Source organism: Lycorma delicatula, chromosome 5 (genome assembly GCF_047948215.1).
Source record: "Lycorma delicatula isolate Av1 chromosome 5, ASM4794821v1, whole genome shotgun sequence".
NCBI lineage: Eukaryota > Metazoa > Arthropoda > Insecta > Hemiptera > Fulgoridae > Lycorma > Lycorma delicatula.
The window spans coordinates 79,618,815-79,645,647 of record NC_134459.1 but is presented as its reverse complement, the minus strand read 5'-3'; the positions used below and the strand labels follow the sequence as shown (position 1 = coordinate 79,645,647).

The following is a 26,833-nucleotide window of genomic DNA, read 5'->3' as shown; positions in this document are numbered from 1 at the left end:
ATTAACTGCACGGGATCAAATAAAACCTGAAACCATTTCAAACTGTTTAAGAAAGCTGGATTCATTACAGAAACCTGTTGGAAATAAGTTTTTAGAGAATGATGAAGAAAATAGTATAGGTGAACTGGAAAATTGGAACAGATATGCTAGTATACCCTTTGCTACGATTGTGAGTGTAGACAAAGATAGATACACTTCAACACTTAAATTAAGAATGTTTTGTTTACTACTATCAGTAGACTTAAAAATTTCATTAGCATGTTATATTAAATGTTTATTGACTTCAGAAAGACAATTTGAAGTATAAATCATGATGAACATAGCTGAACACAGGGATGTTTATTATACAGGGTCTTCATAAAAGAATGGTGTGGGTTTTAAACATGAATTAAATGAAAACAAAAATATTTAACAGTTGTTTTTTATTTAACAAATTTTGTCTTCTCAAACAATTTTTTTACATAACTAATAAATTTCAATACGTGCACCATTAGTCGCTCAGCAAATGTCCAATCAATACTACTCAGTTTCTGCCTACACCTGAATTAACATATTTTCTGTTATGGTTACAACTGCTTCATTAATCCTTTCATTTAAGTGACATAGGTCAAATATATTTTTGGTGAATAATGTTTTTTTATATATCCCAAGAGAAAAATCACAAGGTGTCAAGTCTACACTCCTTGAAGCTTTAAGGCCAGGGTATAAGTCTTTGCCGGCCTCTCCATCGATAGCCAAATTTTCTGTTGAAAGCCTGACAATCCATTAAAATGTAGGGGTGCACCTCTATCCATCTTGTTGGAAATGAATTCATTTTATGTTTTAACATATTAAGATAAATATTTCCATTAATATTACCATACCAAACATTAACTTGGCAGTTTTGTCTGATATTCAGGTCTGCCAATTGATTTTTCCTTGAGAACAGATCCAGTTTCTTCAGACTACTTGAACCAGCATCATATTATTTTCATGTATTCGCTCTTTTCAAAGCCACATCAAAATTGAAATAAAATTACAGATAATTCAGCTGGCCACAAAACACTTTCTCGCTTTTTCTTGAACGGTGAACGTAGTAATAAATCAAATACACCTCAGACAACACAAGAACTGGTGTGGTGGTTTGAACTGCTGTTAAACATTTGGGTACAAGGCTACAAACATTAACTTCTCAAAATCTCACTGCTGCCTTGTTCTGAATTGGCTTCTTTTTTTTGTCTAGAGTCATTTGACTGGTTTGATGCAGTTCTACAAGTCCATCTAGTGCTAGTTGTTTCGGTAAACCCCTACACACCCTACATCCAACTTGGATGTAGGATGTAGGAAACATTTGGAATATGTAAAAAACAATTTGTTTTACATAATCCAAACGTTGCCTGCCTGCACAATTTTTTCCTTCTACATGTCCCTCCAATATTAAAGCGACTATTCCAGGATGCCTTAATATGTGGCCTATAAATGTCTCTTCCTTATTTGTCACTTTATTCACCCATCTGATTTGTAACATTCTCCTACAGCACCACATCTCAAAAGCTTCTAATCTTTTCTTCTCAGGTACTCCAATCGTCCAAGTTTCACTTCCGTATAAAGCTACACTCCAAACATACTTTCAAATATCTTTTCCTGATATTTAAACTAATTTTTGATGTAAACAAATTATATTTCTGACAGAAGGCTCGTTTTGCTTATGCTATTTGGCATTTTATATCACTCCTGCTTCATCCATCTTTAGTAATTCTACTTCGCAAATAACAAAATTCTTCTACCTCCGTAATCTTTTCTCTTCCTATTTTTACATTCAGTGGTCCATCTTCGTTATTTCTACTAACATTTCATTACTTCCATTCTGTTCTTGTTTATTTATGCGAGTTTTTGCGTAGGACTTCATCCATTGTTCCTGCTAAATCTTTTTTACTCTCAGCTAGAATTACTATATAATCAGCAAATCGTAGCATCTTTATATTTTCACCTTGTACTGTTACTCCAGATCTAAATTTTTCTTCAACATCATTAACTGCTAGTTCTATGTAAAGATTAAGCAGTAACGGGGATAGGAAACATCCTTGTCAGACTCCTTTTCTTATTATGGCTTCTTTCTTATGTTCTTCAATTATTACTGTTGCTGTTTGGTTCTTGTTAGCAAACATTCTTCTATCTCTGTATTTGAACCCAATTTTTTTAAATGCTGAACATTTTATTCCAGTCTACATTATCAAATGCCTTTTCTAGTTCTATAAATGCCAAATATGTTGATTTGTTTATCTTTAATCTTCCTTCTACTATTAATCTGAGCCCTAAAATTGCTTCCTTTGTCCCTATACTTTTCCTGAATCCAAATTGGTCTTCTAACACTTCTTCCACTCTTCTCTCAATTCCTCTGTACAGAATTCTAGTTAAGATTTTTGATGCATGACTAATTAAGCTAATTGTTCTGTATTCTTCACATTTATCTGCTCCTGCTTTCTTTGATAACATGACTATAACACTCTTTTTGAAGTCTGATGGAACTTCCCCTTTTTCATAGATATTACACACCAGTTTGGGTAATCTATCAATAACGTCCTGACTTGCACTGTGCAGTAATTCTACAGGTATTCCGTCTATTCCAGGAGCCTTTCTGCCATTAAAATCTCATAAAATTTTTTGATGCTCTCTTAAGTTCAGATCTCAGTATAGTTTCTTCCCTTTCATCATCGTCAACTTCCTCTTCTTCCTCTATAACACCATTTTCTAATCCATTTCCTCCATATAACTCAATATATTCCACCCACCTATTGACTTTGCCTTTCGTATTATATCAGTGTCCATCTTTAATACATTATTAGATTTTAATTTATGTACCCGACAATTTTCCTTAACTTTCCAGTATGCTCCATCTATTTTACCAATGTTCATTTCTCTTTCCACTTCTGAACACTTTTCTTTAATCCACTCTTTCACTAGTTTTGCACTTCTGTTTTTAAATTTCTTTGTCGATAGTTCCTTTTACTTTCTTTTGAAATATTTTGAAATACTCTACTCTCTTCCCTATCTTCTTGTTCATTATGAAACCTACTCCTGCCTGCCCATCATTTGAAGCAGAGTTAATTATTCTAAAATCACCTGACCAAAAGTCCTTTTCCTCTTCCCACTGAACCTTGCTAATTCCTACTACATCTACATTTATCCTTTCTATTCCTCTATCTAATTTTTTAACTACCAACTTTGTTTAGACTTCTAACATTCCACGCTCTGACTCTTAGAATGCTATTTTTTAATTTTCTGGTGACCCATTCCTTAATAGTCCTCTCACCTGGAGATCCGAACGGGGGACTAGTTTATCTCCAGAATATTTTACAAAGTAAGGCGCCATAACGCCTATATATAATCTGTATATATAACATTGTTATATGAAAATGCAGAGAGCTAAATTTTCTTGGAAAAAAAACAGCTGTAGTTTTCCAATGCTTTCAGCTGTGCAGTACTCAGAGGATTGAGTGATGTTGATATGGCCATTTAAGTCATCCTGACCTATACTTATAAAATAGACCAATATAATCAGTAAATTTTTGTTTACCTATTCATAAATAAAGTCACTTTAAAATAAGATTTTTCTAAGATAAACCTGTTTTCAAGAACATTCATATGAATTTTCAAAAACTAAATTTATTAAATAAATTAGGTCTTTACATGCTAATATTTAAAAATATTATGTGATTAAAACAGAATACCTAATGATAAGCCCTCTAGCTTCAGAAAGAGAATTCAAGAATATGATTTTAGGACAAATTGTTTAATTTACTTATCTTACCAAAGGTTTAAGAAACAAACATCTACTTTTAATATTAAAAGTAATGCAAAATTTCTGAAAATTCATCAAAACTTCTGGATTTATAAGGCTTATTCATTTGCTGAAATAAAACACAAAAATACACTTAAATATTATATTGATGCTGATGTTTGCTGTAGAAATATTAAAACTTTCATAAAGAATTTATGCTTACAAATTTTTTTCAGAATAAAGAAAATTGCAAACATTAAAAAACTGTTTAATCTTAGGTCTTAACTAATTATAATTTAAAAAATGTGAATTATTAACAATGTAATGTAAATAAAATATTTCATTTTGAAAAATAAACATTATATACTGTTATAAAACAAATATTTTCTTTATTACTCTTTGTTTAAATAAAAGCATTACATCATGATAAAAATCCATTTGTAAGTTGAAAATGAAATTTTTTAATATATTGTGCGTACGCATGAGGACACACATTCACAATCATACAGACAATAATTAATGATATCAAATAATTGCTCTTTGACAAAAAAAAAAAAAAAAAACAATAGAGATAAAGATTACATTAATATATATATAATTTAAAATCGGTATTATAATACATATAATTCTGTTATTTAAAACAATACAGTTACTTAACCACACATAAATGAGACAGAAAAAACTAGCATGTAACTGAACTTCCATGTGCATCATGACCTTTTATTAAATACTTATCTTTTAACTATTAAAACTGCATTCTTTTCTTCGTTAACTTCTTGATTGGAAGTATAAGATAATAATGAGTAAAAAAAAAAAGAAGCTAACAAATAGTTGTATAATTCTCCCAAAGTTATGTAACTATAAACCAAATGTAGCCAAAATAAAATATATCAATGATCCATATTCAGAAGTGATTTTACAAAATTTCATAAAAATTAGTTAATCCAGTTTGAAGATATCAACAAGAAAAAATTATAAATGATGAAATAGTACAAAAATTAGGCTTATTAAATATAAGCAACCCTGAATGAAATTACCCAAATATATAACCAAAGTGACATCATTTAATTAATATAAGAATGTGACGAAGTCTAGAGACTACAAAAAATATAAAAGGGTTTTTTGTTCTTACCTCTTTTTAAGGGTTTGTGTAACTAAAGGATATTAAATTACATAAAAAAAAATTTACTTACCCTCTGAATAAGATTTGCAAATATGGGAGAGAATAAGATCCAAATCTCCCTGCCCCCTTGACAAATTCTGACCAAACTTAGATGGCATCAATGCTTCTTGTAAGAAATCATTGTGCCAAATTTCATCCAGTCCGGAGATATTAAGCAAAAAAAAAAAAAGGCCAAAATATATGTACATATATACATCCTTTGGGATTTTGAATAAATGGAATCTTACATCAAATATCAAGATCTGCAAAAACTCTAATAAGCAAAATCTGATCTGATTAGTACACTTTCCTTATATAGCTGTTATACAACAGTACAGTAATATAGCCAATTAAGTAGAAAAATAAATAATTAAAAGCCATTAATCATCAATAACAAAAAATTACGTACCAAGTGTAATTCTTAAGGTTTGGAAACCCATATAAAAAACTACAACCTGATGCATACTCTGTCATTCAAAACAGTCTCATTCTACAGCAATATATCAAACTAAATACTTGATACATAAGGTCACAGATAAACCTGAAAACTTAAAACACCTATGCAATCTTTAAAATTTTTCATTTTGCTGGTGAATTTATCTGATAAGTTTCGAGACTTATGGCCATTATTTATGTTATTCAGCAAGAAAATATCTACTTTATACAGTGAATAAACAAGTATGACAATACATTGTACTGTAAAATTTAATAATGATATTTGAAGAAAAACCTACCTAATTATGAGCTGGGCTCAACTTACCAGTAAAGTGAGAAAATGTTGTTAATCCCCATGTATTGAACTTTCTAACATAAATGATAAGCATATTTACCTGATCGATTGAAACCAGATCTTGTTATAATAAAGTTATGGTTAAACACTTTTTCTAATTTTTATTTAATTTTTTAGAAAGTTTCCTTGTCTCAAGGCAGTAATGAAAGAGTACCAATTTCTCATTTCAAAATGACAGCCATTATAATTATTGAGGAAACCACCAGTGTTAGAGCCTTCACAAATGCCATTACTGACTGATTGTCTTACATATATTGACTAATAAACTATAATTAAAATAATTTACGCAAAACATGAGTAGCAAAAATACCTCTGACCGTAATAAGTTAATGATATCCAGTGCCCCCAAGAAGCAATGGTATTGCTAATGTAATAAGAATTTTTAGCACTGGCTGAACCTTAATAAAAAATTCTACTATTCTGCACCTTGCTTTAATTTTCATTTATTAAATCTTTTTGAAATCTTTTATCACTTGATAACTTCAGTACAAAATGAACAAGGTCTATTATTCACTTTACTTGGTTTAAGTAAAGATAAATAAAACAGATGCATAATGCAATTATAAAAAATGTCTTCTATAAGAAACATGTTGCCTTTTTACTTCCTTTCTCCTGACTACAACATGTCACGTTAGTTTATAATCAATCATACCCACTGCAATTCAGTAAAAACACCATAGTATTGTATTGATCTGTTGCTTTCTCAGATCTAAATTGTTATTTTTTATTACATATAAAAGTATAAGGTACAATCAAAAAAACATTTTTCATTTATACAGTATGGCCTCCCTTAAACACGAAGACCAGCTGCCATGGTAGAGAAGCGTCTCAGCCTTTTATCTAGCAGTTGGGGGTTCAAATCCCACTCAGGCATGACATATTTTCATGTTGCTACAAATCAGTCTTTAAATCCATAATTGGTACAAAAAGTACCCTCTGGTATAAAAAAAATTAACTGAGATGCCATTTACTCCACGTATGAATTTTATTATAATCCTTACTGAAGATTATTCGTTTTACATAATTACTATTGTGTAGTAACTAGTACTGTGTATTTACAGCCCATGACAGTAAAGCAAATTCTCTTTAGTTTCTACTATACTATATGCATAAAGATCGGTCTATAGTTTGTTGAGGTATCTCTGCTGTACTGTAGTACAGTATAGTAGCTGCTGTGTGTTTATTTGTATGTACTGTATTTTGGTTATTGTTATAATGGCTACTTGTAGCAAGGATATTACTAATAAAAGATGTAAACAGGTGGTAGTGTCACAGACAAAAAATCAGAAGCAATAAATAGATTATTAAATACTGGAAAATCGATTAACAAAATTGCTTATGAGTTTGGTATCTTGAGTAAAACCATCGGCATTAATTATCTACAAATAAAAAGTTACTGGAAAAAGCAGTATTGTTATTTGATAATGCGCCCTGCCATCAGTCTGAAGATGTTCTAATTCGGGGAACATAAGTCAATTTTTTTTCCACTAAATGTGACACCAATCTGTCAACCAATGAATCAATGTCATAGCAGCAATAAAAAAGATTAAAAAACGAAAATTGTTATCTCATATTCTAGCATCAGAGCTTCAAGTTACACCCACATTAGAGGCATTGACCATAAAACATTCAAACAAGTAATAAATCATTTGCGAAAACATGGCCAGAAATTCGACAGGTTAACAATCAGAAAATTTTTTGTATTATGCCATCAAATTAGGAGTTTTGTGCTTTATTAGAAAATATACCAGAATATGAAAACAAGAATTCAATATGCAATGCAAGTGAGGAAGGTTGTGTTCGTATAGGCCTTGATAATATGTTTTATCAAATAACGTTATTCAATTGCTACTTTATAATTTGTTGCAAGTTAATACTTTCAGTACAGAGACCCTGCTCAACATCATCTTGAGGTTTGCGAAACTCCTACAATTCTCTGGTACCAGTCAAATCCTTATTGATGCGGATGTGAATGCTAAGTCATTATTGTGGCATAATGGTTTTACTGACAATGGCGGTGAATTAATAGAGGGCTTTTTAGCTCAATATGATCTACAGGTATTTAATGTACCTGGTGAGTTGTCCAACTAAGCAGGTATGGTAGATTGGCGTCAAACTGTTTGGTGGAACGAAGATCGATGTCACCATTGGTAGGTTTATTTCTGCCAATGTTTTTGACAAAGGTGGAGGGTGGATGATTGCTCGAATGATTATTGACTGATTGTTTATGATGTTGGTGGTGGTTTGAATGAGCACTACCAATCTAATGTTCCAGTTCAGCAGGTAGTTTAGTTTCCTGTACAGGCACATGGACTGGAGAAAATTTGTTGACTTTCTTTTGGCTCGACTTCAAATTTTGGATCAGGGTCAAAGTCTTTGGATTTGGAGGACTGGCAGGGAGTTTGTCGGTGGCTTTCATCGATGCCACAGAGTGCTCGATTCCCTGCAGTTTAGGTCAAGAGAGGCTTGCCCCATGGTGATGCAGGGAATTGTCAGCTTTGAAACAAGCTGTCTGTCGCTCAAGGAGAGCGTCTCAGCGTAAGGGTGATCCTGAACAGCAGGAAGTCCTTGTAGCTGAATATAGGAACCGTAGTCTCAGTATTTTCATAAGGTTCGTACAGCAGAGGGATCCCCCTGCTCTGCAGGGGAACAAGGATCCCTGAAGACGTTCTTCTCTTCTGTTTGCTCTCTCAACCCAGCACGGTGTAATTTAAGATATGATTGAAATTTTACACAGATTACTTGACAATTTACTGCCTGGTAATTATAATGGAGCTGGAGAGACCACATATCATGTGTGGGTGCAGCATGAGGTTGCTCATTTTCACGGGGGTGCACTGTCCTTGGAGATAATGGAGTCTGAGATGCGTCAAGCTATATGTAGTTTAGGTAAGGGTAAGGCCCTGGGCGTCGATGGAAAAATGGTGGAGCTCCTTGTTCATGGTTGGAGTAAGCATAAGAATTACCACGTTTTTAATAAGCTGTTGTTTGGCAGATGCTTCCTGGTTTGTTGGAAGAAGGGAATTATAAAATTATTGTTTAAAGGTGGCGGACAAGGATCCCACTGTTAGTTCCTCATGCAGGCCCTTGACGCTAATACCGGTCATTGTTATGGATTTTGAAAAGGTTCTGAACCTTTGTATAAATGGGAGATTAACCTCGCATGGCTTACTGATGGAGAATCAGTACAAGTTTCGTCCTGGAAAAGGCACTGAGGGCGTCATGCTCTTGTGTGATTAGTGTAATAATGGCGTTTAATTTGTGGTGGCCCCCGACTGTTTATCAAATGCGAAGAAGACAATGCACTGTGAGTGAATTCCAGGTCATACAAAGTTACTTCATCAGGATTGTGCTGCTCCACAAGGGCAACCATGAGGTAGGCAAGAAGCTGTCCAAGGGTTGTCCTCGGGGCAGCGTGTTTGGTCCTTTGCTTTGGGTGGTGGAGTTTGATTCCCTTCTGTAGCTGAGGTTGCACAGGAGGTGTGGGGTTTCCCAGGGGGGCAGAACCACCCAGCCTTGTAGGATACCCAAGCTGTGGGGGTCATCAACAGAAAAGATGTCATTCAGGCCACAATGATGCTCCTCAAAGGCCGTTTAGCAGTGAGGTCATGTTTTGATGCCAGGCCAGCATATATAAAGTATATTAAGTTCAAAGTACCTCAGGGTGTTTCTAGATGAGAAAATGCAATTTAAGAAGCACCTTCAATATGTCACGGAGAAGGCCTGTAGTGTCTTCTTTGATACTGCAACGTGTGGTCAACCCTGATTGGGGTCTTAACTTTAAGACCATAGTATCCTGTATAAGGGCATCGCAAAGCAATTATGCTATATGCAGCACCAGTCTGGACAGATAGGCTAAAATTCAAGAACTTTGGGATACATTGTTGGGGGCTCAATGCCTAATATTGTTAACAGTAGTTGGTGGCTACTGCATAATTTCACAGAAGGGGATCTTGGCGATTTGTGGGTGTGAAACAAGTGTTATTCAGTTAAGACAAAGTTTATGTGAGTAAATGTGAGAATGATTAGAGACTATTTTTTTATTTTAATAAATACAGTAAAACAGAATAATAAATAATAATATTGTTATAATATTTTTTAATTCTTGGCTTATTCTACTATCAATTTTCGAATTGGTTTACCAAACAAATCATATTAACCAAACCATATTAATATCGATTAATATGGTTTGTGGCCTGAATTCAAGAATGAAACTTAAGGTCTCTGGTTAACCGATTCGAACTGGCAACTTCCCCAATTGTAATTCTTAAGGTATAAAATATATACAGAAAATGTATCATCACCACATAGTTCTCCAGAGACTTTCAACTTATTCTATTGGTGAAAATAATGGAAAAAGTTTGAAGATTGCAAAAAGCTGCAATAATTGTTTAGAAATCTGGATTCCTGCAATTTAGAAAACTTATTTCTTATTCTACTACAGTAGCTGTAGAATTACAAATAGATGCACCCAAAATGAATACCATATCAGCATGTTCCACTGTTTTAGATAGGTACAGCGTTACGTCAATGGCAAACTTATCATGTTCAAACTAAAATTCAAGGAAAACACTAACAGCCCAGTTCACAGTACCCAAAATACTTAATGGATACAGAATGAATACGTTACAGAATGATTTAAACACTACTAGTCTTATGCATTGCTGATCCAGCTGTTATTTTATAGCTAATCTTAAAATAATTTTTTATTTGTAATAATAAGTTTTTATTTGTATATTTTTATTTCACAATAGTTGGGTAATTAACAGTTTTTTTAATTTTTTAACAGTAAATTTTTTCTTACAACTCTTCCACATTCACCAAAAAGAATTTGGTTTTTGTTTACATTAAGTACTTTTCAAACAAATAAATTTCAAATTTTTCTTTATTTTATTCAACTTATCTTACACCATTTAACTTTTGAACAAAATTTGTAGAGAATTTAATTTTGAACAAAGTTTTACGCGTTTATTATTCAATTAACAATCTTACTGTGCATCAAACTTAAAAAACATGTTTTTTTTACCCCAATTTTGTTGGGTTTTACTGCCAGATTTCTCAAAATTACTATAGATACGGTTCTGGACCTATTTTATTCAATTTTTTCAGGTCAAAAACCATAAGAAGTCACTAATTCTGCTCCTTAATTAACATCCTAAAATTTCAGTACAAACTCATTTCATCAGGGAAGCTGAAATCAAAGTGAAATCTTTCATCCATTTTGTAGTTACTTCATATTATTTATATATTTAATACTATTCCATGTTTCTATTATAAACTATTAACAAGCAATTAAAAATATTATTTTTTATTTTGCAACAGTATATTTTGTGACTACTCTAATCAAACTTTTACGACAGTCTCCCATTATGCATTCAGGTAAACGCTGAGGTAGTTCTTTGTTTATCAATGGAGTGGACCAAACCTACCCATTACTGACGTTCTGTAACATATATTATTTACAATAAAGAGAAGGAAAGATTTAATCAACTTGAGATAAACACAATCAGGCAATTACTTTCAGCATCGGATCTGAGGGAATCACTAAAAATAAAAATTTCAACATACTTGGCTGAAGATTTCACTATCATTGGTGCTTCAAGATCTTGTCATTTAGTGGCTAAAAATCATAACTTTTTTACTAAAAACTTAAACATTCTTAAAATATAATAAAATAAAAATAGATGTTTTCAGAAGTTCCATTTTTATTGACGTCTGAAAGATGCAGGACAGGACATCTATTTCTTTTAGTATTAGAACAGAAGCTTCAAAATTTTAGCTCCCATAAATATTACGATTAGTAATATGATGATTATTAATATTATTACTATTATTTACATTATGAAATAAATCAATTTTTACATGAATAACAATAACTATCAATAAATAAAACCACTAAGCCCTAATCCTTTGTCATGTTTATGTCCTACAACTGCCTATAACTGATGGTAGCACAGATGACAAATCTGCTTCTAGGAAAATACCTTCAAATACTTAAATATGAAGGTATCATACAATAATTCCTACATAAGTTTTCCTGTTTATTATATTTATTTATTGACAACTGATATTCGAGAGCTAAATTAAATATACATTTATATCTTATATACCAAATAAAAGATCAATCTTAAGCTGTGTCAACAAGCAGTCATTTTTTTAAAATTACTATCCTTACCTGTTCTGGGGCAATAATTCCTGGGCAATTAGGGCCGATTAATCGTGATTTAGACTGACGAACAAGTTTATGTTTAACTCTAACCATATCCTGTTGAGGAATACCTTCAGTTATACAAACAATTAAAGGCATTTCAGCATCTACTGCTTCTATAATGGCAGCAGCAGCACCAGGTGGTGGTACATAAATTACTGTAGCTTCTGCATTAGTTCCTGCTTTTGCCTAAAAAGAAAAAGCCATATTCAGATAAAATTCACATAAAAGAATAATTGATTACAAAAGCTTGTACAAGAAAACATCCATGGCATAGATTTAGTAATAAATAATGAGAAAATTCACAATATGCAGACCCAAATAACAAACTCAGCTAAGCACGACTTAAAATCAAACAGAACAAGAATTTGTCAACACACAAATATGATATTTAATCTAATAAAATGTATACTATAATATAATGTTTTTATAGTATACAATTTATTTACTTATTGTTTAAACAAAAGTATACGATGATAAAAAAAAAGTTAACATCAAAAACAACTGCATAATGAAACAAATTTTTTATTCTACATTCCTTTTAAATGTAAATCAAACTCATTTTTTTCTTGATACTTACAAGGCCTGCTACATTAAAAAAAAAAAAAAAAAAAACAAATGAGTAAAATTTCTGTACGATTTCATATTCATTCATTCAGGTAAACATAAATATCAAAACAATACTTATATAACAGCTTTAAGTAGCTGTGAAATGAATTAATAAGTAGTGAAATGTTAAATACAAAGATTCACCTTTTTATCTACAAATTAATTTTTATTTAAGTAGTCACCCAAAATTTATAATACTGCAAACTGTATTTGCAAATATACAAATTTTATTATTTAACTATTAGTACTGCAGTTAAATACTTTTGTAACATATAATGACTTTCAGTAAACTCATGAGAAAATCTTAAAAACTTTTAATTTTATTTTATTTCATTAATTTCCACTTACAACAAAACAATACTACCACCAAATGCAGATTTTATAATACAATGCTACAAACTAAATATACATGAAAAATAAAAATAAGTAATGCCTTACAGTTATATCCCATATCAGCCCACATACAATAAAAACTTCTTATTCAATAAAAAAGTTTTATTTTATATACATACACCGACAAAAGGTGGGAAAAACAATACAACATACCAATACAATAAAACACTTAGCATATGTTACTGGTAACATCTAAATTACACAAATGACAGGAAATATCTGAAGAAAGAATGTAATTGTGGTTCAAAAATGGACCAGACCAACCCAAGAGTAACAACAAATTTAACTACAAAAATTCTAAAAGATACTAAACTAAGCAGAGTACCAAATGCATATTTACACTAAGAACACAATAACATTATTGGGAAGAATTTTTAGGTCAGTCTTAACCTAATAAGTACCTCAGCCCCATTTAGGATTTGCAGGCAGCCACAATTATAAAAAAATCTCAATTATAAAAATAGAACTGTAGACAGAGCTAACCCAAAATCTTATCACAAAAATAGGTTGCAATAACCGGTCGCCATACAACAATCAATGTTATACATAACAAAAAACACGCAAATTTTATACATTCATATTCATATAACTAAAGTAAACATCAAACCTGAAACTCAATATGTAAGACAATTTAAAATTAATAAATACAAGTAATATTTTTAGTAGCAGAAAATAATGGCCTCTGAATGTAATTTTTGAATTATTTTTTGATAAAACATCTTTCTACAATTAAAATGTTTACATTTTTGTTAAGATAAAAGTAATTAAATCAATCGCTAAATAACTTTAATGAAAATATTTTAGCTAAATAAATATGAAGTATAAATAAAACATCCACCAGGCAGCTGGTGAAAAGTACCATTGCCAACCAGCTAATAACGAGGCTTTCCAATCAAGTTTCAAATCCACATAAAGGTGTTTTTTATTTAATTTAACATCAATGTTAATTCTGATGTCTGGGGTTCAACTGACATCACTGTAACTGCTCAGGAATATCAACCTGGGCAATATCTGCTATCTAAACAAAAACAGCCTTGTTATTTAAGCAACCCTATTTATGACTAGATAAAAAAAATACTCAATTACACAACCTCTTGCATAACAAATCACAGTAAACCTGTTCTACTACTATACTATTACTTATAACAGAAAATCTTAACCATAACAATTTTTCATCAAAATGCTAACTACGAGGACAGTCAAATATAAACCAGATTTTTGTCTTCATGGTTCATATACAAACATGAATGGGCTGGCACACAGAGATATTGAAGATGGATGTGGGAGGGAATGGACGCTTCTGCCACCTCTAAAATTGCATCTCCCTATTCAACACAATCATGTCAGAGCAAGAGGTTCCATTGTCAGTTCTCAAATATATCGTGAAGTTTTTCATGAATAAGGGTATCACATCTTCCAAAAACTAGACTGCACAGCCTAAGGAAATATGATGTTACAAATCCAAGTATAAGACTGGGCCAGCAAATTTAAAGCAAGGTATGACGCTGCAGAAAATTACAATAAGCATTCAAGAACAAGTGTGATGGATAAAAACATTCAATCGATTTGTGACGTAGGTGAAGACAACAAGCACCTTACAGTTGATGAAATGCTTCAGAAGTTATCACAAAGCAGCTTGGGTTCTAAAACATCTGTGTGAGGTGTGCATGGAATGGTGTTAATAGTAGAGAGCCTTGCCACAATACAAACATTTTTACATGCATCAACTGGGACTGGAAAAAGGTGAACTGATCTGATTTCTCCACAAACATGGCACTAAGAATACTGCATAATACTGCTAGCTCTTTGACAAAGTGAAAGCCACCTACAGGAACAATCAGGCATAATTGTTCAGCCTATGATTCTCCTTCACGATGCCAGGTTTAACACAGTTGTTAGCACTCAAGATAAACTGGAAATTTACTGGGAAACCTTAAAACAAATCCCATTCCGTCCAGATTTATTTCCCTTCAATTTATTTATATCTGAACCACTGAAGGAAGTTCTGGGAAGACATGGAATTCTAGAGCAACAACGAAGAAGAGGAATTTGTGCACAATTGGCTTGTGATAGATCCTCTTAATTTTTTATGAAGGGATCCACTACAAGCTCCCTCCCTATTTTTCCAGATGTGTAGAACTTCAGGGAGATTAAATAGAAAAACAATAAATTTGTTTATCTTTATTCTTTACTAGTAAATGTTAAAAACAAAAGTCTGGTTTATATTTCACTAAACTAATAATACATAAGATACAAGTGATTTTATACAGTAAGCACTATCACGAATTGTTACACTTTTATAAAAACAAAGTTCCATACCTCTTTCACTGTACCAAAAACAGGTAGGTCAAGATGTTTTGTTCCAGCTTTTTTAGGAGAAACACCTCCAACAATTTTTGTGCCATATTCAATGGCTTGTTTGCAATGAAATGTACCTTGTTTGCCAGTGAATCCCTGGCATATAACTTTAGTATTACTTGTTATTCTTAAATTTGGTCGTGTAGCAGTATAATTTGTTCTAACGCCACTTAAAACTTTCACTACAACATTAAATAAAAATAAAAATTAGATAAGCCAATATTTTAAGTAAATTTAATTCAAAGTAAACTTTAAAAGACCTTATAAGAATGCCACCCAGAATCTCTTAACATCAGAATAACATTCAAATTCTCAATGAATAATAAAGATTTCATAATTTTCAAGTGAACCATCATTGCTAACTTTGAAACTGTAATAACTGTAAAAAAAAAAAATTAATAGTCTACTTTTTACGGGTATGATAAAATTTATTTACAATGAATTCTGTATTTAACAGAATCTCAACAAAATAATTTTCCAGCTCTGTGAATTTCCCTAAAAATTTAATATTTAATGTCCCTAATAAATATGAAATCTAGCTAAATATAAATCTCATATTTATTTTCTGTAACTATGAAATCTAGTAAATATGCATTAACAGAAAATTTCATGTCAAGTCTTGACAGTTTTCATGAAATATAAAAAGGTTTCATTCTTGTCATATTTATCCAGGATATAAATTAATTAATAATGCAATTAAATTGCACCCCTAACAGCAATGGTTCTGTAATGCTTGAAATGTCAGAGTACATTGTGAAATTGGGTGTGAAGTAAGCTAAAATGCCAATGATCAATGCCATGTTCAATGAAGCGATCAAAATTTTGGTCAATTTATAAGTTCAGATATATACAAACTGTATTACATTCTCCAACCATATTTTTATTAGAGGTGATTTTTATATTAACCCATTAACTACCAGACAAAGATACACAATTTTTTTCTAAATAAATCCTTTATTCCACCTATTATTAAGTTATATAAAGCTAGAAATAGTTTCATATCAACAAAAGTAAGTCAATTAACGCACAGGAATAAAATGGTTTGTTTACACATTTTTGGCAAAAAATGTCATTTTCTGAAGAATTAAATACAAGTTATATTACAATTTATTAAACAGAAAGTAATACAGTTTCAAATAAATTATTTTAATTTTGCTTTTTTTTTTAAATTAAGTTTCTTTGCTTCGAATGAAATTCTTGAAAAGATTTTTAATGTAGTTGCACACTATACACAAAAAAATTGTATGGTTTTTGCATAGCTTACTTCTTTGTCTAGTTATTTTCATATGCTCAAATAATGTGTGCCCTATTTGATCATAACAAACATCTTCTGGCAAACTGTTTTTTGATGAATGACACTTGGATGCTGTTTGTGATAAATTATCTTTACTTTTTTCTTCAGTCTCAGCAATTGTTTGTGCCATTTTTATTTATTCACTCTTTATAATCAGTGATATACAAGAGAAGACCTAAAATCAATTTGACTGATTTTACTGTTATCTGCAAGTCTATATACTTTCATGAATTTACTATAATAGAATCTATAAACATTTCAAACAATGGCCACCATCATTCTTTTTCCATGCACTCAATTCCTATAATTTCCAAAACCATTGTCATAGGAATCAATGCTACCCATACTTTTAGTATATTCAGCTATCATTAATGGCTGAGCAATCAAAGTGTCTTATTTTTTTCAGCTGCATCTTTTCATATATGATAATGGAGATATATCATTGTGGTTACTGGCAACTGTCATCACTGCATTATCACTTCACCTAGCAACTGCAAAATTTATTTTCTCAATGGGTAATTAGAAAGCCTTCTTTTCTGACAGTGCATAATTCAGTAAATTTAAACTGATCATTTATAGAAAAGATACTGCCAAAAAAATTTTCATTAGGATTGGTATAACATTTAACAAACCTAGTAAACTACTTGTGTTCGAAGACCATATTCAGATTTTTTTTTTGTTCGCATCTCCGTATGGAATAATTGGTACAAATACCCGTTTGAACTACACAAACACCAAAGCTTAAATCAAAATCTAACTGGATTTCCCTTGATAAACATTTTTTTCTGAATGTCTACCAAAATATGGCACCATTTTTTCATCAATAAATAAATTATGAAAAAACACCAATTAGAAACTGAACATTTTGTTCCACATGCTTATACATGTGTAAGAGTGTGAAATAAATATTTTTATAGACATAATTTGTATGCATTCATTATAAATAACGATTCAAACATAAAAATAGTATAACATGGGTTATTAATTATGATGTAACAGTAACATCTTGCACATCTAGCACGTGATTCACCACTCCATAAGCCAACAGTGCATAATCACACATATTTTTAACAACCAGTATTCATTATCAGTTTTCAAAATAAATCATTTTCATGAATTGATGAATAAAAACTATACTTAAATAAGCAAATAAAATAGAAATATTACTTTTAACAAACATCACGATCATTATATACCTTATATGGAAGTGGTTGCACATGATCTCATAAAATACAATTAGTTTATATGCAAATAAATTTTATAATTAAACACCTATAACCATAATTTTTTTCTGTGATTACAATACTTAAGAAAATTGTACAGTGTGAAAAATTTTGTAGAAATTAAAAAGAAGAAATGTTTACAAAAAGGTTAGTTTATGCTCCATTGGGTTAATCGATTAACCTTGTTTTAAAAATTTTCATAATGCTTCATTTTAATATTTTCTAACTTTAAATAATGAATAAAGAAAATGGAATGATAAAGAAAAATGTACTGTTTCTTAAGGATTACTTTAATAAAAATGTGCAGATAGCATACAAATTTATACTGCATTGTTTTACTATTAGATCACTTCAGACATGGTTTCAAAACTATGTATATAATTAAGCAGTGTACTTTCAAACTTACAGTGCTGAATTATTTATATTTAATTCCTGCTTCAATAGATTTGTTTATATGTTTTTTGAACCATGAAATTCTGTTTATTCACATTTCACTATTAAAAACATGACTATATAAAAAACAAAGTTTCAGAAAAAAGTAACTCAAAATAATAAACATATACACGAGTTATAAACAAAATTACTTTATATTCAAGAACAAATACTGCACACCAAGTATACATAAATAAATAGCCATTTTTTTCAAGCTATTTTTAATAACACTCTTATAATATATTTAAGCAAAGATCATACTAACATTCTTATTTTATTCTATTACTGAAGAGAAGCAATTCTGGAACATTTTATTGAAGTTACATCTATTATTTTGTATGCATTACACATGGTACAGAAGCCATTTTGTAACAAAACACAAATGGTGGAATAGAAATAATTTTTAAATACATGCCAGTTACTAAATAAATAAACAATACATTACTCACATAAATAAATAACTTAAGTTCTCACATTACTACAAGAATATAGAATATGCACGTGATCAAGCATTGAAAGCACCACAAAGAAATAATTTTTAGTGTTCAGATTAATTTGCAAACTACATAAAATATCAATAGCATAATAAATAAAAATAACAGATGCCTTAAATAAAACTAACATTTGATGACAAAAATGTTTAAACCTACTTTGTTTAAACTTGACGAAGAATTCTATAATACCAAAACTATTATACACAATAAGATTTGAATTTTAATGAAAGTTAAGTTGGATAACTCCTCAGATACATGTGCAGTTTTGTATGAAGTATTAAAATAGTTATATCTACATTATCTTTTAAAATAAAATTTATGCAACTGAACTTCATAAACCGATTTCAACTTACTATAAGTTATAACTTACTTATAGTAAGTTTTATAAACTTACTATAACACTGGCTGTAACATTAAATTGGATTATGTTATAGATTTTCATCCGATTATACATTTTCTATAATAAACACATTTTTACATCTAATACTGTCATATTACCTACCAGGCAATTTTGTATAGATGTCACTAGTTTCCTTATGGAATACTATATGCAGTGTAAAATGACTAGTGGTGATGTTTTAATATTTATTATTCTTGTTCTAGTTTGTGTTTATTTCTTCTTTTTTAGGTGTTTATTGTTTATTATTTATGACTATATAGTTATATTTAAGTCACCAATGACTAATTGTTGATGCGACTATAAGTAAAAGTTACATGAAAAAAATAATAGACCACTTAAATAAGTTATAATTAAAAAAAAAATATTGCTTGCCAACAATTGAATTTGTCGTGTTCAAGCATTTTTGGAATTAAATTCAATCTTCAGTAACTCTCATATTTGTCCTATTTATAACATTAATTAAAACTTCACTGTATTATTGTAAGAAAATCATTAATTATTTAATCGTCAAAATATTTTCATAAAAACATAACAGTTTGTCATTATATGTTTTCAACTGTTAACAGTTGAAACCACCAAATTAACAGACATTTACGATGACATAATTTTAAAACATATGACGATCAACTGTTATGTTTTTACGCAAACATCACAATTTTCTTACAATTTACATGTGAAGTTTTAATTAATGTTATAAATAGGAAGAATATGAGAATTCCTGAAAAAGGAATTTAATTCTGAAAAAGCATGTCAAATTCAATTGTTGGTAAGTGGTTTTTTGAATATTAACTATAATTATGTACTAATAGAAACAGGCCATGTTTAACAAAATTTTATCAGTTAAAATAAATTGATTTTTAGCAAAAGGTGAATTTATTTCATTTCAATCATGTTACAAAAACTGATAAAAAAAATAAGTGTGGATATAAAAAACAAAGTGATACAAAATGTAGTTACTTTACAGAAGGTTTGAATACCAAACCTGAAGCCTAATAAGTATCTTAGTATATTTATATTTATCACAATAAAACCATCACAAAAAAATGATACGGTATCATCTGACAAAAATTACTTCCAAACTAGTTCTCTAAATTTATCAACAAAAAATTTAGGTACTTACGTATTAACGCCACCGCAGCTACAGCTTTATTTAAAAACAAAGTAGTCATTCGAATTTCGGTGGAAAATGAACCAGTCTCTTTATTAATTTTAACAAAAGGTTATTTATATTTATTTATTTTATAAATATAATTTAACCAAACTTAACCTATGCTCGCTAACCTTGACTAATTAACACCATAATTTTTTGAGTATTTATTTAATAAATTCAGTAATTATTGCAATTATTTGTTATTTAAATAATCAAAACACTCCTGTTAATTAGTCAAGGTTAGCGAGTGAAGCAAGCGTAGGTTAAGTTTGGTTAAATTATATTTATAAAATAAATAAATATAAATAACAATTTATTAAAATTAATAAAGAGACTATTTTGAATCTATGTTAAACTCAATATCGGCCCATTTTCCACCAAAATCCAATTGAATGCTTTGTTTTTAAATAAAGCTGTAGCTGCGGTGGCGTTAATACGTAAGTACCAAAATTTACAATTAAATATGTGTCTTAAGTCTATCTGATATGTGTCGCTGAATAAAAAAAAAATAAATGAGAACTTATTAGACCTTGTTGACATTAACAAAATAATAAAGAAAAGAAAAGATGCATTTAATCAATGAAATTTCCACCTAAACAATTTTAAATTTCAGTATTATAGAACCAAGAATAAGGATTTTAAAAGACTTTTTCAGAAATGATTAAATGGAAATTCCTACATCTAAACTATTATATTTTCTGTTTGATTCAGAGGTTAGAATTCCAACAATGAATATTAAGTACTTTGATCGGATTTGTCACCGATATTTAAAAAATGCATTTTGATAAGTACTTTTTATACTTTACCTGTCAAAATTTAAATTAAACTTTTTATGGTTTAACAAAATTCAAATAAGTAAAATTATCAGTAAAGGTTAAGAAACAACATATTCCCATAAATTTACTTGGAATCACATATCACACATTTCTACTGTTATCAGTTACAATACAGGATAAATCAATTAAAAAAAAAAAAAAATCGGGCAGAAAAGAAAACTACCGCAATTAGTGCAAAATTACGAAAAAAAGGTAATACCTGTAAATCTAGAAAAGACTCTGGTAGTAGCAGACATTTTTTGATTAAAACTAAATAATTTGAAGAATTATATACACGTTATAATACTTCGACCTCTAACATGCGCCCGTGAGACTTACGAATTCTAAAAATAATCTAACAGATTTCAATTAAATCGCACAGATGAACAGTGGAACCTTCGGACCAACAATTTAACCTATGTTGTACAGCCATCTGTATAAAAATCAGATTATAATAGAAATACTTGATTAGTAGTTCTACTTATATCAGAAAAAAAAGTTTAAAAAATTAAACATCTTATCTATTCTAACCGATTAATTGATTATTTTAAATTGAATTACAATCTTTTAGTTTGTAAACAATTTTTTTGTTTTAATTCCAAACATCTGAAATAATTAGCGCGTGTTACGAACGTATAAGGCTTTATAATACAAGAGTTTTTTTTGTAGTGAGGCATATATCCATGCCCACATACCAGACTACACATGTGTAAACTACACGAATATATTGAAATATAATTAAAAAGTAATATTACTGCAAAATACGTATTTTTATCAAAGTTCAAGGATAGGGAAGAAAAACACATTATATAGAAGAAATATGAAAAGTGAAACCTCAGGAATATGGATCCAGAAGTGAAGAAGGAGGTGAGAAGGCATAGGAGGGATGTTCAGAAAGTTTTCATTTTGACAAAGTAAAGAAAAAATTTTACAAAGTTGTATTTTTTTTTCAACATAGTCTCTTGCAATTCAATACATATATACCAATAATTTTCCAACTTGTCAATACCATGAGTATAATGTGATTTGTCCAACTCTGCAAAATAATAACTAAAAGAGACTGATATAAGTTAAAATATGAATAAATGAAAATGTATGTTGAGGTATAGAAGTCATTACAAAAGAGAATCCATTACAAATCAATGGATTTGTCTATGGATTCTCTAAAGGAGAAAGAAAAAATAGTCCCAAAACCCAACAATAAGTTATATCAGAATTGGTCAATGAATATAAAAGATTAAAATATAAAGAAAGAAATGTTACAATTACATGTACAAATTAAGAAGAGGTAGATTATATAGCTATTTTGCTTCTTTCTTTTTCCATATTTTCTACTCTAATAAATAAACAAGTTATAAGAGTCAATAGCGATATTATAGTTATTGATATTGATTCTTGTACAAATTACAAATGTTCTTTCATTTTGTTCTAATCCTGTTTATTATAAAATTATAAAAATAAATATTTTATTCTATTTTACATTACCAAATGCTGTTCAAGATCTACAAATGGTATATTGATAGCTATAGATTTCTAATTTGCCTTTCTGTGCTGTCATTCTTTTCTAAACTCTAACTGATATTGGTTTAGTAGACCTAATATCCCTCATTTTATCCTTCTATGAATTATTTTAGTTGGTAATTTGGAAGCCATAAGGTACTAAATTTTGTGGTAGTTCTCACACTTATCTGCTACTTTCTTTGAAATGATAAAAAGTAATGATTTTATTGAACTATGAGAATATATCTCTAGATTAATAAAATTTGCAAGATGGTAGTTTTTAGATGTAATATAATCCCTGTTTGTTCACTGATAATTCTTCTTAAATTTTTCAGAATTATACCAAATTTAGATTTAGTATAGAGTTAGATCTGTCAATAATTATTTTCTTGTTTTTCTTCTAACAATTAGTTCATTATTTACACAACTACAAGATATACACTTTCTATTTATTACATTTTCTTATTTACTTAACACTGGTTTTCCATGTGGATGTCTAAATTTCATAAGTCTTTTAGTTTATCTACAAATTATCTCTTCATTCTTATTGTTTTTCTTTGTTGCTTAAACATCAACCCACATTCTATTATTATTAAATTATGTTCAGAATCAGTGTGCCTGACAATCTTTATAGTTAATAATTTTGTTCCAAATACTCAAGCATTAAATCCTCTATTATTTCCTAATTACTTTTATATTCTAATTTCACATGTGCTTATAAAATTCTGATAGTCTAGTTCCTATATCTTCTTTCTGAGTTAGCTTCTATACTCCCCAGTTATTTTACTTTGTACTACAGCATACCAGTCCCATTATCCATTATTGTCAAATTATTACCTTATTTCAAATGTTTATTTAATAATTTATTTTGCCAAATATTCTTTTTATTTCTATATCTTCTGCTGAAAAAGTGTTCATACGGTCCAGCAGAGTTGTCACTGGTTTAGGCTTTGAATTTATCTATACTCTATGAGTTATCTATATTCTATACTCATGGTGTATTGCTGTGCACATATGCTGACGGCTGTCTTACTGCACTATTAACTATCCTGAAAATATCTTATACTAACTCTGACAATGTACTGCATACTATGTAAGTATATGGAGCTATATGAGATGTTTTGGTAAAGGAATGACTATCTAACTGTTCCACCCGTCCTTTCAGTCTATCTCTCTAACACGCAATGTACACAGCTATACACCGTCCGCTATAATAATTTATCCATGTTTTAGTTTAAAGAATACAATGATTTCTTATTATTTTTGTTGACCTCCTCATAATTAGCCCTCCTCCCTGAGATCTACTACTATTCTATTCTGAAGAATACTTTCCTTGGAATATAGCAGGAGTAATTTTTTATTGTTTTTAATCACACAATCCTCAAAGCCTGGTCCACAAAGTTTCAAGCCAATGATGCTGATACTGTATAAATCAACAGTTATTTCATGTCTTAAAACTCCTTAAAGAGCTGCTATCCTCTTTCAAAAATTTTTGCATAATATTTATTTTTCATACTGACTCGTAATTCTTCATCTATTGAGATCATAATATATTCTTCTCATTCACATTCAATGACACCTACCAAATGCCCTTGGCAGTCGTTACTTAATGGAAGCATTTAGACATCATGAGAAAACAAGAAAATGACTGTCATAGGATATATGTGGCACTACTGACTCACAGGATATTTAAAAAGAACCTGTAGAACAGACTATGAAAAATTTTTCAAAAACATGTGAACATAGAAATACAACATAGTAATACTAAAAGTGGTTTCCTTAATCGTTACTATTACATATTTCATTGTTTTAGATACGAATAAAGTAATTATTCAACAAGTAAAATATTCCTTACATAAAAATTTCAATAAACTCTTAAGTCTGTTATTTCAAAATGAGATTTAATATATATTTACTAATTAAATGTTTCAACTAGAGCGGTTAATGTGAGAAAGTTTCTGATTGGCGGGGAGTCGCTTCCGGTAGTACTCAACTTTTGTGCTCTGTATCGGAGCGTAGAGCAGCTGAAGTGAACTGTACGTTTGCTTGTGCTGCGTGAGTAAGAATAACATAACCGTTTAGCTGACTGTGTAATCGAACTTTTAGGTGTCAGATGGTGTGTTATTTCTTCTCAATAGATCGAAGTAAAAGTCAAATACTGGAGAAAGACATTAGGTTTGTTGGGGAGATGCAGAAAATTAATAATAAAACATGGCTACTCGAAGGCCTGGTTATTCAGTTTCCAATGAATCTCTTTCACAGAGTTTAGTTACTGATCCTTTAAGAGATTTATTTGAGGCCTGTAAGATTGGTGATATAAACAGAGTGAAAAAATTAGTGAATTCTCAAACGGTTAACGCTAGGGATACTGCTGGTAGAAAATCAACTCCATTACATTTTGCAGCAGGTGAGTGGTTTCAGAAACGGGCTATTTTGCAATTTATTTTGAAACTGAAATTAATTAATAAACTTGAGAAATTGTGGATGTTTTCCTTTTGTTATTTATTATTTTTTTTAAGTTATTCGTCTAAAAGTTTTTATGAGTGATGAGAGAAAATTATGATATTCTATTTGACATATCCTTTCCTGATATTTGGTTATGTTTTTGTGTATTTATGCGAAGTGTAATTAACATTACGTAATCAAAAAATAGAGTTATTTAAGTCTACATTTTAGTTACAAGTGGGCTTTTCTACACATACTTTTTATTTTTCTTTGAATTTGTAGTTAGATTAGTTCATTGTTCTATTGTTTTTTTTTAGACTACTACCTGCCTATTTATAAAGTCTTATTCGGTTGTAATAAATGAACATGATTATTTACATTTTTTTATAATTTATCCAGTGTTACTGATTTATCTTAAAGATGATAAACTCTAGGTACATATCTTTTTATTGTGAGAAGTTATGTATAATTCAATATATGTGTTCATTTGTAGTATATCATAAATTTCCCCCTCTTTTTCTTGTATTTAGTAGTGAGCAAATTAATTTAATTGGAAAACATCTTTCAAAATGTCATATTGAGGAATACAGAACATGGATTGTAGGAAAGAGAAAGAATAGAGAGAATTAAATATAGAACCTAGTATTGGAAGAGGATGTAGAAAATCATTTGATTTTCAACATCCTCATGTGAATAGTTAGTGATATTCATTTGAATAATAATCTGATTAGAGAAAGAATTTTTGTAGATAATAATTAAGTTGGTGGGTCATATAATGATATTTATTAATTAATAAAGGGATGTTTAGATGCTAGTACTTAAAACAGTAAAAAATTGTTGAATGTATAAAACATAACTGAGGAGGTATAGGATTTAGTAAACAATTCATTGATGGTAAAAAACAGAAAGAAATGGAGGATAGAATGAAGTCAGTTTAGCAACTGATGACCCCAAAATTTACATAATTGAACATTATTCTTTGGGAGTTACGAGCTGACTCAAAAGGATGAGATCCTGACATATTTAACACTGTTCCACCATCTATTCATGTAGTATTTAGAAATACTCAACATTTTTAGTTTGAGATATGTAGATCATTACACTATAAAACTTCCACATATTTTTTTTATTAAAAAAATGTAAATCATGTTAAAAAACCAAGTTGAATAAGGTACAATTTGAGAAGGTATTTTTTTTTTTTTGTCTAACAGTTTCTTATAAATTGTGTCTAGTAAATATTTTGTAGATCTTTATAACCAGTTGTCCCAAGACTGTATTTCTAAGTTACAATAAAGATGGAGGGAAATACATAAAACAGTAGTTGGATTTAAAATTTGTTTATTTTCATTTGACAGATTTCCGAAGTTCTTATAAAACCATCATAACCTCTCCTATGTTAAACATGTAAACTTGTAACATCTGTATTCAAATCATTGGTGAGATCATTTAATCATAGTACTGAGAAATGTTTGTGGTTATGGTTTTCAGCTCAGCATTGCAACCTTAGTGTATGAAAGAAATATGTTACTGGTCTACTTATTCAGCTAAACAAAAACAAATTGGTTGTCTTATTTTATTTTACATTTCAACATAATTCTATAAGTTACTCATTAAGGAAACAATGTCAGAGTTAGTATAATTTTATTAATGTTTTGATTTTGATATTTTGTGCTGATAATTAACTATAAGAATGGAGTATTGATTTTCTAACTATAAAGGTTAAATCAGTTGATTTGGTATTTGTCAGTAGTAACCTGCCTGCATGGAATTGATAATGGACTTTTGTAAATTCTAGAATGT

At 29.8% G+C, this 26,833-nt stretch overlaps 2 protein-coding genes across 3 annotated transcripts in view; one reads left to right on the top strand and one right to left on the bottom strand.

Moving 5' to 3' along the window:
• The window catches only part of Scsalpha1 (Succinyl-coenzyme A synthetase alpha subunit 1), a 34,116-nt gene extending 12,604 nt beyond the window's left edge, over positions 1-21,512 (bottom strand). Inside the window, exons 1-3 of the mRNA XM_075366438.1 lie at positions 21,309-21,512; positions 15,242-15,462; positions 11,888-12,109 (exon numbers count right to left, since the gene is read on the bottom strand). Coding sequence (XP_075222553.1) covers positions 11,888-12,109; positions 15,242-15,462; positions 21,309-21,345 — 480 coding nt within the window. The 5' untranslated portion in view covers positions 21,346-21,512. The remainder of the gene's footprint in view (positions 1-11,887; positions 12,110-15,241; positions 15,463-21,308) is intronic.
• Positions 21,513-24,584: 3,072 nt separating this feature from the next.
• Positions 24,585-26,833, top strand: part of Tnks (tankyrase) — a 75,599-nt gene continuing 73,350 nt past the window's right edge. For both annotated transcript variants that reach the window (XM_075366436.1, XM_075366437.1), the window contains exon 1: positions 24,585-24,995. In XM_075366436.1, the coding sequence (XP_075222551.1) occupies positions 24,800-24,995 (196 nt within the window). In that variant the 5' untranslated portion in view covers positions 24,585-24,799. The remainder of the gene's footprint in view (positions 24,996-26,833) is intronic.